At 38.0% G+C, this 15,283-nt stretch overlaps 1 protein-coding gene across 3 annotated transcripts in view; it reads right to left on the bottom strand.

Moving 5' to 3' along the window:
• LOC144020370 (uncharacterized) overlaps window positions 1-15,283 on the bottom strand; it is an 80,287-nt gene that overhangs the window by 15,908 nt on the left and 49,096 nt on the right. For all 3 annotated transcript variants that reach the window (XM_077523755.1, XM_077523757.1, XM_077523756.1), the window contains exons 8-9: window positions 5,286-5,398; window positions 4,881-5,192 (exon numbers count right to left, since the gene is read on the bottom strand). In XM_077523755.1, the coding sequence (XP_077379881.1) occupies window positions 4,881-5,192; window positions 5,286-5,398 (425 nt within the window). The remainder of the gene's footprint in view (window positions 1-4,880; window positions 5,193-5,285; window positions 5,399-15,283) is intronic.

Below are 15,283 nucleotides of genomic sequence, written 5' to 3'. Positions count from 1 at the left end.
TTTCTATCTCGCACTAACAAATCAAAGACGGATGGCAGCTGTGCATTCCTCCACTAGACTAACAGTAACACCCTCCACCCTCACATCTACTTTCCACCATCAATAACCCAGACGGGAGCAAACACACTAAACACTTAACAGGCATTTTATTGCTCGGACTTTGACAGATATGGAGATTCTTTTCCTAAGAGACACGGACGGACGCATGCTGGAACAGCTGTTCTGTCCTGCTAACGTGCTCTGTGTTACTATATGCGTACATTAGTTACTCCTACTGGCTGAATGTATCAGCATTAAAACAACATTTAGCTATTTTGTGTCTGTTGAAGCTGTTTATACAACTTCTTCAAAAAAATATGGATACATCGTGTTTGTTTCCATCAATTTGTAACTCGCTGTCAATATCCCCCATTGAAAGTAATTGAAATTCCATAAATGAGTGAGAGCAAGTTATTAGCTATTTAATTTTTCTTACTCTTATTTTGAAGCCTATGCTTTTATTTTGACACAAGCAGAACAGCGTCGAACCATAAATGTTGGGAGTCATACATGATGCATGCGGATAACTGAGAGAAAAACAATTACTTCCAATTCATCTATGGACTAAGAACTTTGCAGAAGAAACACCTGTATTGTATTATCAATCATGTATCGTTTAAATAATTTAATGTGCATAAGCACAGTTAAATACGAGTTTCCGAGGTTACTTGAACCATAATAAAATGACAAAATTAAGAAATAAAGTATACTTTAATGTGCAATTACTGTACACTGGGACAAACTGTTATATGAACAACAACTGCGTTTAGATGTGTGCCTTTGAAAGGGGTGTGGCCTATTAAACGATAGCAGGAACATGGACCGTTAGGCTATGTTCACACTAGGGATGTAACGATATCCCAAAGTCACGATACGATACTATCACAATATGAAGCTCACAATACGATAATTATCACGATATTGCAAGGGAGGTTGGCGATTTTTAAAAAAGGTCACAATATTGTAAATAAAAATAAAATAAAATAAAATAAAGACAATATTGTGCTTTTGTACATAACATCAATGTTATGTAATTGTTATTATGTTTTATTATTATTATTATTATTATTATTATTATTATATTATTATTGTTACGTTATGCTGTTAATGCAAGCACACATATTGACTTGCTTCACAGGCATATTACATTCCCCTTCATCTGACAATTAGTGTAGATTTTAAAACATAGAAGGCCAAAACATCCCTAATGAAAATTAAATTGCACTAAAAAACTAGCCATGAGAAGGTGCTAGAACTGCACAAATGGAAATCAAACTGACTTTTTTTTTTTTACAGATGTGTTGCATTTAAATATTGCGAACATGACGATGACGATATTGTGGCAGTTTTAATATCACAATATCACGATATTGTACTTATCGTCACATCCTTAGTTCACACTGCTGGTTAAATCTGATTTTTTTTTTTCTCATATGTAACATGTATCAGATTTTTTTCATGCAGTGTCAACAGTACAATGCATTTCTTTCAAATACGTTTTGTTTTTTTGTTTTTTTAATAGTGTATGTGGATATAAATCAGATTTGTACCAGTATGTGATGCATCTGCAGTCGGAATGCTCAGCTTGTTCTCATCCGACCTATACGCCATCAAAAGCCAAATATGTGCCCTGCCTGGGCGGGGGAGAGCGCTGGCTTGGGAGACGGTTCACAATCGTACGTGGATCTGTAAAGTTCTTTTGAGCAATGTGTTGACTTTACATTTGTCTTTAATTTAATCCCATTGTTAACATGAAACAGTTGTGTACATTTATGGTGATAAACAGTAAAAAACAAACAGGTGACAGCGCGTGTTTTCAAAAACAAGTTAAAACAAAGATATTAGTAGACAGCATTATAAACTGAAATTCTCGACCTAAAGCTCAAATCAAGAGCGTTTAGAGCAACTCACTTGATCCTGCTCATCACTATGTATAGTTTAAGCTCCTTCCATGGTTAATCAAAAGTGCTTGCACGGTTTCTACAGCATTTGCAGATGGTTTTGTATATATGTATGCAAGATCATAAAATATTTATTCAACCTCAGCAATTGTATCACACTTTCTTCCAAGTCAGTCCCAACAAAATCATATTGTCATTTTGTTACATGACAATTGATAAGAAATGCTTTGACAGTTCATTTACACAACACCAGCATTTTGGAGCCTGGACTTTAATAATAAGACACAGTCAGTGATTAAAAAATAATAATTAAAATAAATACATAAATAATAATAATAATAATAATAATAATAATAATAATAATAATAATAATAATAATAATAATAATAATATAAATAAATCATATCCTGGTCCGGCCCCAAAATAGCATCTACTCCTTTGTGATGAAATTGAACAAAAACAAACATTTTCTTATAACATTGAACTAATATCATGATAAATAAAGCTGGCAATGTGGATGTGTTAAATCTGCAAATTATGCAATTTCAAGCCTAAAAAAAGGAGTGTGTTTCTCCCAGAAATGACAATGAGTATTATTTGAAAAGTCCAGACTTTCACAAAAGTATTGTATTGTCTGTTTAATCTACTTTGTACAGGGAAATATTTGTCCCATCTTAGCTTCTTGTGGGATATATTGTGGTTTCAATGTGCTGATGTTGAGTTATTGGCAGCTGGGTGTGGACTGAAAAAGAGCCTCTCCCTGTTCCTCAGTGTCCTTACCAACAGGATCCACTCATACAAACAGTACTACAACAGTTGTTGACTGATGATTGAATTATAGGATGTTGGAGCTTCAGTAATATACACAGCAGAAAACATTTTATACCATATATCCCCCTTTATAGAAACTACTCGATACATATGTGACTACTGACTACTACTCACTTTCATCTTGGTATAGCACTTCAATCATTCAAACAATTCAACAATTTTTTCCTGTTCCACTTGACATTTCTGTAGACCCCTTTCCAGCCTACTTCATCAACTACATCATCAAAGGTTGTACACGCAGCATTAACCCAAAACAATGGGAGATATACAGTATGTGTGTGCAGCTGTGATGGATGGCTGGATTTATTTATTTATTATTTTTAGTATGGAGTTGTTATAATTTTTGTATAATTTCAAACAATATCAACATGCCTAGCTGAAATGTGTACATGAGTGTGAATCGAAGTACAAAGGAGTTCATTTTTCTCAATTCCAAGAGGAAACAGGTCATAAACAGCAGAGGAGCCTGTGGCTGCAAGCTATTACACGCACAGACTGGACCGAGGACATAATCAGGACCACCCTGCCATTTATTTTCTCATTTGGAATCTGATAAGCTATCGTGGCCATTTGGTTAAATCTAATCTGTGTCTTGAAAAGTTGAGCATTATCAGGCATTTCTGTCGCTCTACAATGCGGTCCCACCGAGATCGTCTCAGTTGCCTTTTGTAGACAACCCCAATCGACTCCCAGTGGACTGGGCTGCACCCTGCATGGCAGCAGCCGACCACTGGTGTGTGAATAAGCGAAGTGCGCATTAAGTTTGTGCATGCGCGAGGGGAAAAAAAACAAGGCTACCAACTACCCTATCAATTTGAATGGCGGAGATTAAAGTGGTGACAATGTTTGCGTAACTGTACACTTTAAAGCTTGCAAGTCAACTTCCCCGATGTCAGTAAACCACAATGCTATGCATGTTAATAAAAAAAACAGCAACTTTCCAGCGGGTAAACGGTTCTATCAGAGCCGCTTCCATCGGATCCAATTCATTTTCAATGACCGTTTGGTAGTTTCGCCTACCTAAAAACTACCCATAATGCACCTTGATTTTGAGATGCGCACTTGGCTTATGGGTGAATGTGAGGCATTGTAAAGCGCTTTGGGCATCATATAGTGCTAAAGATAAAGCACTATATAAAAAGCAGCCCATTTACCAAGTAAGAGTTATTATTTTCTTATCAAAATAAATTAGTCTGTTTTATAGAAGAAAATATGTTGAGTTTTAGAAATAGGATGATTCACATGATTTGTAAATTAGATTACTTACTGGAAATGAAAATCTTAGTAAAACATTTAAAATATGCATTGTGGTTTTCCTTTTATTAAATAATTGCTTTGCCCATTTAATTACATAAAAAATAAAAGTCAGCATTGATGTTATTTTACAATTAAAATAAATGATTGATTGATGATGTATTGCATGTAGGGATGTAACGATATCCAACCATCACGATACGATATCATCACGATATGAAGGTCACTATACGATAATCATCACGATATTGTGGGGGGCGTTGGCGATATTTAAAAAAGATCTCAATGTTGTAAAAAAGAGAGCTCATACTAAAAAAAGGCACATTATTGTGCTTTTGTGCATAACAGCAATGCATATAAACCACCTACAATCTCTAATAATATTGAGGCACCTACTTGGTAATGCAAGCACACATTGATCGCTTCACAAGCAAATTAGGTTCCCCTTCATCTGACAATTAACAGATTTTGAACATAGAAGGCCAAAACATCCCTAATGAAAATTAAATTGCACTAATAAAGTAGCCACTAGAGGGTGCTAGAACTGCACAAATGGAAATCAACCTAACTTTTTTAACAGATGTGTTCCTTTTAAATATTAATATGAACATGACAACGACGATATTGTGGCAGTTTTAATATCACGATATCACAATATTGCCCTTATTGTTACATCCCTAATTGCATGTACACATTTGTACTATTTATTTTTACCTCATCTACCTGTCCTGGCCCATTTTAAAAATCAAAAGCGACTTTTGACAACAAAGGCTTTCCCACGATTCGTATACAGGACGGCCCTGGCCTCTCTGTTAATCCCAAAAATAATAATGAAACATGAGGTATGAAATATACCTGATTGAAGAGATGTTGAATCACCGTAGCGAGAGCCTCCACTTTTTTATTGGCTTGGATGAGGAGTTTGTAAAGCTGGCTGGCTTGGCTTTTCTTCTCCGTAATCTCTTTGTTCTGTTTAGCGGCGAGCGCACCAGGTTTGGGTGCACTTTGCAAACGCGCTCCATGTTTGGGACTCGACCGAGAACTTGTTCTCGCTTTGATTGCGAGCGCAGCGGGTCCCGTGGTTCCTACCCCAGTGTTGGTGGAAACAGCGGCAGGTGCTGGGGAAGCTGCCGTCACTGGCGCATTGGCATTCACCACATCTGGGACCTTGCAAAAAATATCACATGCATCTTTTTCAGATTCAAAGATTTCAAGAGGCAAAAAAACCCCCCAGGATGGAACACGACTGGAATCGCATACCGACGCTCGTGATGGATTTTGCTGCTTGTTTCCTGCCGCAAGTGCTGCAACTGGCGAGCTGCTGCGATTGTTTGCGGCTCTTGCATGGACGTCCCGGGGCTTGTTTTTGTCAACTGCAAAAGAACGACATCCTCTTATTTTGTGGTCGACAGGCACAAAGTTCAACATGGTGTCAACCCCTTCACACACACACATAAAAACACTGAACACTCAGTCAGACCATTACAAAATATTGTTGCCAACACTCACAGATGGATAACAAAATGAAACAGACTCGAAATGAAAAAAAAAAAAAAAAAAAAAAAAAGAGGGCCAACTTTGTAAAGACAAAAGAGGATATTAAATCCAAAGAAACAACACACGTCTCATTCATCCGCTATCATCAGAGAATACGCCCTTCTGACTGTCGAGGCTTGGACAGATGCATCATGGGATTGTGTGGTATTGATGGCAAGAATGTGTGGATGTGTGTGTTTCTTGTGTGTGAGCTGGACGATGGGTGCATTAAGGAGTGCATTACACAGACAAAAGCAATTAGAGAGCAAGTTTAACGTCTCTGCCTATGCTCATTTGATCTCCCGGTAGGCCATCTCCACTTTCTGCACTCTCTCCAGTTGGCAATTATTTATTGGCTCTTACGGCTCACCAGGCAAAGAGTTGATTCCTGACTGGACATAATTCTACGGTGGCCCTGATGTACAAAACGCAAACCAAAAAAACCACAACAAATCAAAAATCACAACAACAAAAAGGTAATCACAAACACAAATCAGAAAACACAAACACAAAGGAGAAAAAAACAAAACAAAAAGGTAATCGCAAGCACAAATCAAAAAACACAAACTACGAAACAAAACAACAAAAAGCAATCGCAAGCACAAATTAAAAAACACAAAATGCGAAACAAAACAACAAAAAGCAATCACAAGAACAAATAAAAAACAAAATGCAAAACAAAACAACACAAAGCAATTGCAGGCACAAATCAAAAAACACAAACACAAAAACCGGAACAAAACAACAAAAAAGTTACCACAAACACAAATCAGAAAACACAAACACAAAATACGAAACAGTACAACAAAAAGTAATCACAATTACAAATAAAAAAACACAAACATTTTTTGTTGTTTTGTTCCGGTTTTGTGTTTTTTTATTTATTTATTTTTGCTTGCGGTAACCTTTTTGTTTTGTTTTTTTCTCTTTTTATGTTTGTATTTTCTGATTTGTGATGACCTTTTTATCCATGTGATTTTTTATTTTTATTTGCTGTGGTGTTTTGTTTTTGTGTTTTTTGATTTGTGTTTGTGGTAACCTTTTTGTTGTTTTGTTCCGGTTTTTGTGTTTGTGTTTTTGTATTTGTTCTTGTGATTGCTTTTTGTTGTTTTGTTTTGCATTTTGTGTTTTTTATTTGTTGTCAGTTGTCAGTTTTTTTGTTTTTGCCTTTTTCTCTTCAGGGCCACCATATAATTCCCATGCACTTGAAACAAATAAACCTGAAGAGCACCACGTGCGCCACTGTAAGCAACAAAACACACTGCTGCTCATTGGGAGCACAAGTGATATTGCTTTGCCTTATCATTTTCATTTCATGTAAATCCAGAATAAAATCAACTCGTAAAATGCACAAATTCATCACAGTCTGAAGAAGGAGAATGTGCTTAATTCCAATGACATATCACCTACATGTGTGCACCAAACAAAATGTAAACCAAAATGCATGGATACAATTTTAATCGGAGATTGTGCATTAAAGACAAGACCACAATTAGGTGAATGCAAATTTCAACAAATTTTTGCAAAACATTCTAAATGGGAAAAATGATGTACATTTGGCCTAATTTATTCCTAATTTGTGGATAGAAAGTGTATGTTTCATTTGTTGTGGCTTCTATTGAGATGCTGCCATCTGCTGGTGGACATAAGGTAGTGCAACACTGGTCTGAATATAATTTAACCATAAACATAACATAAATATACCGGTAATTTCACGATAAACATTCCCAAGAACGTGTTATAAAACAAACTGTCTTTTTCCAGAAAATCACTCAAGTCAACACAGCAATTAAAGTGCTTATTTTAATTTCAATTAAAAGAAACAAGCAATTTGTTGTAACTGTTGTTGGACTGTTTCTTTTCAATCATACCTCTAGTTTTATTCCAAACCATTATGTGAATGGAGAGGTGGAATATTGCAGTCTGACTGTGTTACAGCCAAGCCATCATAATTTGAGGGAAGAAGAACATTATTTCACAAAGTACTGTACTGTAGAGAAACTATAACGAAGCAGCCCCCCCCCCCCTTATGACTTATGATGTTGGGATGAGGAAATAGCTGGACAATGACATATAGTCAATCATTGGAAATATTAAGTGACCAAATGGACATTAAAAAAGAGCTGAAATAACACATTGATGAAACCAAAAAGTAAACTCAGCGGTTGTTTAACATAACTTGAATGCTTATTTTTTGAAACGTGCTCAGTAATTCAAGTTTATTAGAATAACCACAGTTTGCTAAATGGCTGGGACATCACTAAACACACACTTTGTATTATATTATTAGGAGCATATCTATGACTGACAGCAACCATCACTGCATCTTAATTGCAAAAAGATTCAAGCTGGAAATGTTTCATTTTTCTCATTGTTTATCTGGGTGTGTGATGGTGTTGTACCTGGAGACTGCCAGTCACTGACGCAGAGCTGCTGAGCCAAGACTGTGAGAAATTATCGTTAGCGTAGCATGCATTGTAGGGAGGAGTTCATGTCAAAAGAATCAGCATACAATAAAATGGCTTTCAAAACAGAACAGTTATAAATCCCACAATTGGTGCACAATTGCTGAAAATTTGGGCTACTGTACTAATTAGAAAATAATGTGTTTTGTAACATTTTTTTTACTTTCAAATTAATACGAAAAAGATGAATGATGTGGATTTGTCATCAGCCATTTTATGTAGCTGCCCTACACAAATATATTAGTGAAATGAGGGAAAGTATGAGTGGTAAAGGTTAGTTCAGATGCAATAAAAAGGAGTGGAGGAGCACAAGATTTGAGATTTTCTAGAGGCCTTATTCAGATGACCTTATTGATCATGAAAAGTTTTGTGGGAACTCTGTTGCCGGTTCTATTATCTTTAACCCTTATCATTCCTAACATTTTTGCCAAAAACGCCTAAAAAAGGTCCAAACTACATTTGAAGCTGTTCTTGAACAATTTGAAGGATCAGCATAGTTTCATATGTCTCTTTTTGATACATGGTTTTATGTATCGACATTAGGATATGAAAAGGCGTATCGATACGATATTGATATATCGATATTTTGAACCCAGCCCTATCCCAGAAAATCAGAATCTGTTTAAGTGCTACTAGCACTGAGTAATGGAAGATTGAATAAAAAATAAATTAAAATTAAATAAATTAATAATAATAATACTAATAATAATTTTATGTTCATCTAATTATTTTTCACAAAATCTGCCCTGAAAATGAATGTAGCAAAAAGATGATTAGGACTTGAAAACTTCAGGATCAAAGCTTGAGGTCTTCCTTAATTCCAGTGAAGTTTGACAATAATACTACAGAAAATGAGCATTTTACATAGGATTTTCCAAAACTGGTCCACAAAGCAAAAGTGTGTCATTTGGGTGACCCTTGAAAGCCCAGGTTAAGTCTGAAAAAAAAATATCATTTTAATCTGTCACTATTCAATTCTAGCCAGAGACTAGACTGGTTCATGCATCGTACGAGGGAGGCCCTTTTATGCACATTGTCATTGGCCATGACAGACAAAGGAAGATGTGGACTGGTCCATGTGGTGTCAATCACTACCCGGTGACCGTCTCGGCTTATTTCCTTTTGTTGCTAGGAGGCCTACAGTACAATGAATGGTTGGAGAGGTCTACCCATGAGTACTAACACAAACAACCATAAGAATGGGGAATATTGTGCCTATTTGAAAGGTTGCAGCAACCAAAAACTTGGCTTTCTGACATTGTAGGGTTTAGGCGTAGGGTGTTTGTGATTGCCTTTTCAATACGTTCATCACCAAGAAGCTTCGCCATGACTGGCTCAAGCGATGGAGGTTTGGATGTGCCGGGCGGCGCGTTTGGGACGTTTCCGGCGAGCATTTCGCTACTTCGCCCATTTTGTTGGCGTTGGCTGAATTGAACTTTTGGAGGATAGCTTGATTTGCAGTTTGCAAGGCACTCGGAAATGCACGACACGGCGATCTACGTGTACCGGGACCGGGTCAAAAAGGAGATTACTTGGGGGAAGAAGCGTGGAGGTCGACTTATCTGGTGAGTTTGCATCAAGTGGGCCGCATCGGGAAAATAACGGTATATAACTTAAAAACAATTGCCGACATTTATACGCAGATTTTCTTGGACCAGCCCTAAATTCCGGAGCTCAACTGTAATCATATTGTTCTGAAAAATAACACTAATGAAAATGGAACGCGGCAACACTTTGCCGGTATACATTCCGGACATGTTAAATCAACCTGTTTTGCATATATATTGTTCCCAGAATGCATTGTGTGGCGCAGTTAATGATGTTATAAGGACGTTAATCCTGGTCATATCTATTTGTGTTACCAGTAACTGAATTTGTGCCATATTTAACACGTTCATGTCTATGTATGATTAAAAAAAAATAATAATAATTAAACAAACCGTAGTTTAAGTTGTGTGTAAAATAATGAAATGCAGGACGACGATTCCCCATACAAGTTGCATTGCTCATCTGAGGACTGCTTGTGAAATTACAAATTTATATGTTTTCATTGTGGCCGGCTGATTAATCAGTCTGGCATGACAATTATTATTATTATTTTTAACTTTACAAAATTATCTGGCGGGCTGGATTAAACCTATTTGCGGGCCTGATCCGGCCCGCGGGCCGTATGTTTGACACCACTGTTTTAACCCAATGAAGTATCATAATTCGAACGTACCGTGGGGAACGCCATTATCCTGATCACGTGATCGTGACGACGTATCCCGTGTGTAAAACGAAAGCCGCCTTCCTCAATTCAGTGGGAGTTTGCTGACCTAATTGGCAAGAAAAAGACCGTCTCTGATCCTAAATACTGCGCCAATTCTGTTCAGCTGTGTGGGGGTCCTAATGTGGGCTAAAGCGTGCTTAGCACACAACATGTAGCTTAGCCTAGCAGAGTACAAGTCACCCGGATGTTTACCGTCCACTTGGACTCGCCGACGGCTGGATCTGCCGGTTTCATCCGGCTTTCGGTTGGAAACAAATCTTTGGCGTGTCCTCCACGGCTGTACTGCTTTCGAAGAAATGATTCTTTTCTGGTAGGCGTAATTCCACATTTGATGTCCGACATGGGACACGATAATTCGTCATGAGTTCTTTGTTGTCACTGGCAGCCATGTCATTCAATGTATATTTTACGCACGCGAAACGTCACGATGATCACGTGACTGTCCAAAATGCCCGATGCAGTACTTAACGCAAAAATATTCATAAAAAGTACTATAAAACTATAATTGCTCAACATAAATTGGCATTTTTTTCAGGGAAGAATTGAAATTAACCAGCTGGTTAGTTTTTCATAAGTATTGTGTCCCTTTAAGTTAAATTAAAAACTAAGCAGGTAAATTGTTCCCGACAGTTTTCTACTGTAAACATTTTTCCAAAATTTCAACATAATTTCTTAATTTTCATTTTTTTTTTAATTTTTAAAAATTAAATTTGTATTGACTTCCCAGTGATAGCATCATTTTATATAAAGTGGAAATTTAAATACATCCATAAATGAAAAGTTCTCTGTATCTCACTGAGCGACAAATTCATGTGAATTTAGCTAATTTGGGGTTTTTGTCAAAATATGTTTGAAAATGTGTTTATGACAAGTAAAATCTGTCTGTGAACATCTTACAAAATGTAATGAAAAGCCAAAATTCGCTACATTTGCAAGCATTCACTTCTCAGAGATACCATCTTTATCGGTCTTCAGCTTCGTAAAAAGGTACCAATAATCGGCCTAGCCGATAATTGGTCTACCCCTAATATTTATTAAATACAGAATGCAAAAATGCATGCATGCTCCTTTCACAGTAGCCTTGTTAGATGAGCCGCGCACGTCACTGCTGGTCAGTGTAACGTCCAGATCCATAATGCAAGTCAACTTCACATTTGAAGTGTGAAATATAGAAAAACGTCACAATCCGGGACTTGTAGGCATCCTCAAAATTCAATGAGTCACACCTCTTTGGTGGCTGCGTGAATTTTCACCAGTTACGTGGGCGGGTGTGTCAGAAGCCTAGATGGGAGGATTGCTGCACATTCAAAGTGCCTAAGGGAGGTATGTAAGAAAGGAGAATATGGCCCTTAAATACAGAAGAAGGTCTATTGGCTAAATTAAAGCATCTCCTTTCACAATAACACTTCAAAACAGTAACATCATTACAATTGGTACATTTAAGCTGGTTTACTGTAATTCACTTTATTTTGGAGTCTGCCAATCCTCCCTCAAGTGTCTCCAGTTGCTCCAAAATGTTGATGCCAAGAAAGACAAAGTCAAGAAATAAACTCAAGGAAAGACATTAAAGGTGAACTGATTGCATCGTCCGTTACTAATCGAGCCAAAGTGGACTTTACAGTAGATGTCAGAGAAGGACACTAAGTTGAAAGCAATTTTTTGGTGACAATGATTTTGATTTGCCACTAAAGGTCGATACATCCCTGATGAGTTAATCATTCACAAATACCTCAGAGAAAAGGCCGTCACCACAAGCTGTTTTTAGTCATTATGCTAAGTAATTTTGGCTCCAGACACAGCACATTTTGAACTGGATTTTAGATCAGAAGCGCTAAACCTTGATGGCCTTGATCTTCCCAGCGAACAGCTCCAAACAGTGGCAAAAATATCGGAACAGGAGAGGAAAACTATTCCAGTCTGTTTAGCAGATACATCCTAATGCCCTCATCTGCAGCAGCGTTAGAGAAAACTCGACATCAGATTAAAGCTTGCACGACTGGACAGGACTCAACTGTGAGTGTGTGCGTGCGTGTGCACATGCACTGACTAAAGCCTGTAACCTACATTTTAGGGTGATGGCGAGCAGCAGTGGGGAAGTGGGTCGGTGGAGCTCAGACAGAAAAATATAGAAGCCAAACACGTGCAGCTGGGCTCAGATGGGCTCAGGAGGAATGACTTCAATCACAACAGCAACATGATGATTTAGCTGTGCAGTCGCAGATTAAGGAAGGAATTATCAAGCAGCACTAAGCACTAATATCTTTTTTTTAAATTTTCTTGGTAAACTGAATGAAACAAAACATAGGGATGTACAGCTATATTACCGAGTCCAATCTGAACCACATCCGACATACTGTCAAAGATGTGATACACTTGTCTGAAGCTTATATTAGTATAAAGATGTGGTCAAAGATGTGGAAGATATATCCAAAGCCATAATCTGACCTTGCAAATGAATTAGGCAATAATGTATACAGGCTTACAGGATAGCCATATACAACAACAGGCGCCACAACTGTATTAGACACAAACCTTCCACAATGAGAAACCCTTTTAAAGGATGAATGAGTGAAAAGCAGATCTGGGTCCTTGTCTAGTTAGTGAATGTGTGCGAGTCACGTGGCTCCTGTCCCTCTAGGCGTGGGTAGCACAGCTAAAATTAGAGCATACTGATAGCTATTCATCACGCCACTGCTGAAGCACTCGTGCAGAAAGCTTATAAAAATGCACACAGGCTGGTGCAGACATACGAGTGTAAAGACAAGTGATGGCCCTATTGTACGTACACAGCCACAGCGGCGACAATATTAAAAAGGCCCACAGCTAAAGCAAGACTGGAGCAACAATAGCTTCCAATGTGGACATGAACGTCAGAGATGACAGGCACGTGGCTGTTTTGAAGAGGACAAGCAGAAAATAACAGAAACAAACACTACAGATTGTTGTGTTGTATGACGTACAGTAGATTTAGTCTGAGCTATGTATGTACATGATATGCTGTTTTTGTGGCTTCACATGCCACTAGCTTGTACTAAATCATTGTTTCACAGCAAGACATTCTCCAGGCTGTGTTCAAAACAATACACGTTTCTTTCAGGCTAATCTCTCCTGCAACACCAACCTATTTATCTCCTGTATGTCCAAGTATGGTGGATAAGGTCAAACTAAAGGATGCTTGAGATTGGTTGAACACACATGGCAAAGAGGCGTAATGGGGAAAGGATGGCAGAGACTGATGGGCTGAGGAGGACATGACTAAGTTTAAAAACAAAAACAAACAAAAAATCACAACTTTCTCAAATGGTTTTATCACATTGACAACATGATGGCTGGTAGGATGATCAACACGGAGGACACTATCATCTCCAGACCTGCGTGGAAGATCACCGTGTTCTTCCTGTATCCTGACAACAGCTGAAGATTTCGGAAAAGTCCTTTGGCTGTCAGCTTCACGTGGAAGTCAGACAGTGATAGTCTTGGAGACCATAACATCTTCTGTGCTTGTACTCCAGAAGTGAAAATCCGTTTCAGTTAAATAGATTTTCCTGTTGCTGGTCAAACGTTTCAGCAAAAGGCTCCTCTCACCTGTTTGATTTGTTTAGCAGTTGCCCTTGCTGCCTTCTTGAAATCTCTCTGGATGAATTTGTAAAAGCACAATGACGAATAAAAAATGGACCATTTCACATATGAATGAACTGAATTAAATCACTGCAGAAGAGCACAGGATCACAAATTTAAAAAAAACACATTTTGTTTTGTGTTTACAAAAAAAAAAAAACATGGATTAGAAGAATAATGTGAAAATAAAAAGTGGAAATCCATTGAGCTGTCCTTCGCTGAATCCATGTAAAAGCCACATCAGCCTCATTGGGGAAAAAAAATTAAAGTAAAAAAAATAGCCGCCGGAAAGATAGTCGCTGCGCTGACTGAAGAAGAGAAAATGGCGCCAAACAAGCTGCAGATTTCACAGCTGTCAAGGTGGTAGTGAACCACCCGGCGACAAAAGATGGAGAGGGGCGAGAGAGAGCAAACGAGGAAAGAGGAAGGTGGGATTGACTTGCTGTAGGAGGGTGAAACGGGAAGGGGGAGAGAAAATCCTCAATGCTGCAGATGATTTGTAGTCCGTCCTCTACACACGCTGGACACAAACAGATCCACCCAACTCTACTTACACTTAGTCACAAAGACTGTAACGTAAGCCCTGTGACAGAGCAATACAATCATCTACAGTCAATAAAAGCTATTTTGCTGCAGTTCTGAAGATACAGAAAGCCGGTACACGTATAAATATGGACAGAGGGGAATGCTGCATTGAAAAGAGGGGGAAGGGAGTGGGTGGGATTTGAATAATCTTCCCCGCTCATTTATTCCCTCCCTCCCTACTTCTCCTTCATCCTCTCAGGCTTTATGCTTGCTGTTTTGCTTACACATTCGATCTAACAATATACATTTTGTTTTAATATTAGATCATGGAGGTCAATACATCTGTAATTAATTTTAATCATGGGGATATGAGTCAAATACCGTTTGAAGAGAAAGTCACACAGTAAGAAAAAAAATGGAACATAACTATAGATTCAGGACGAATCATATGCAGTACAAACAAAGTGCAGCAGCTCAATGTGTTGTGTTGGCTGCTAAATGATGCTAGCTTAAAGGACCTACATCATGCAAAATTTTTTTTTTTTTTTTAGCTTTTAACTATATGAAAATGATATATCCTCACTAAAAACACAGCAGAAGTGGTGTTTTCCTCCATTCACCAATCTTTGAGCATTCCTACTCATTCTTGCTGACCAAGCACCAGCCCCTCCCAACCCAAGAAAAACACTGGGTCCTCACTTATCTACATAAATAAGTGAACGACAAATTCTTGGCCTGCCGTGAATACCACGATTGCTTATAGACATTTACAAGTGTATATGAATAACACAAATGTGCATGACCAGTTTGCTGCGGCGTCGTGACGGCCGTTTTGTACAACA

The sequence above is a fragment of the Festucalex cinctus genome, chromosome 6 (genome assembly GCF_051991245.1).
Source record: "Festucalex cinctus isolate MCC-2025b chromosome 6, RoL_Fcin_1.0, whole genome shotgun sequence".
Taxonomy (NCBI): domain Eukaryota; kingdom Metazoa; phylum Chordata; class Actinopteri; order Syngnathiformes; family Syngnathidae; genus Festucalex; species Festucalex cinctus.
This window is presented reverse-complemented; position numbering and strand designations above follow the sequence as displayed.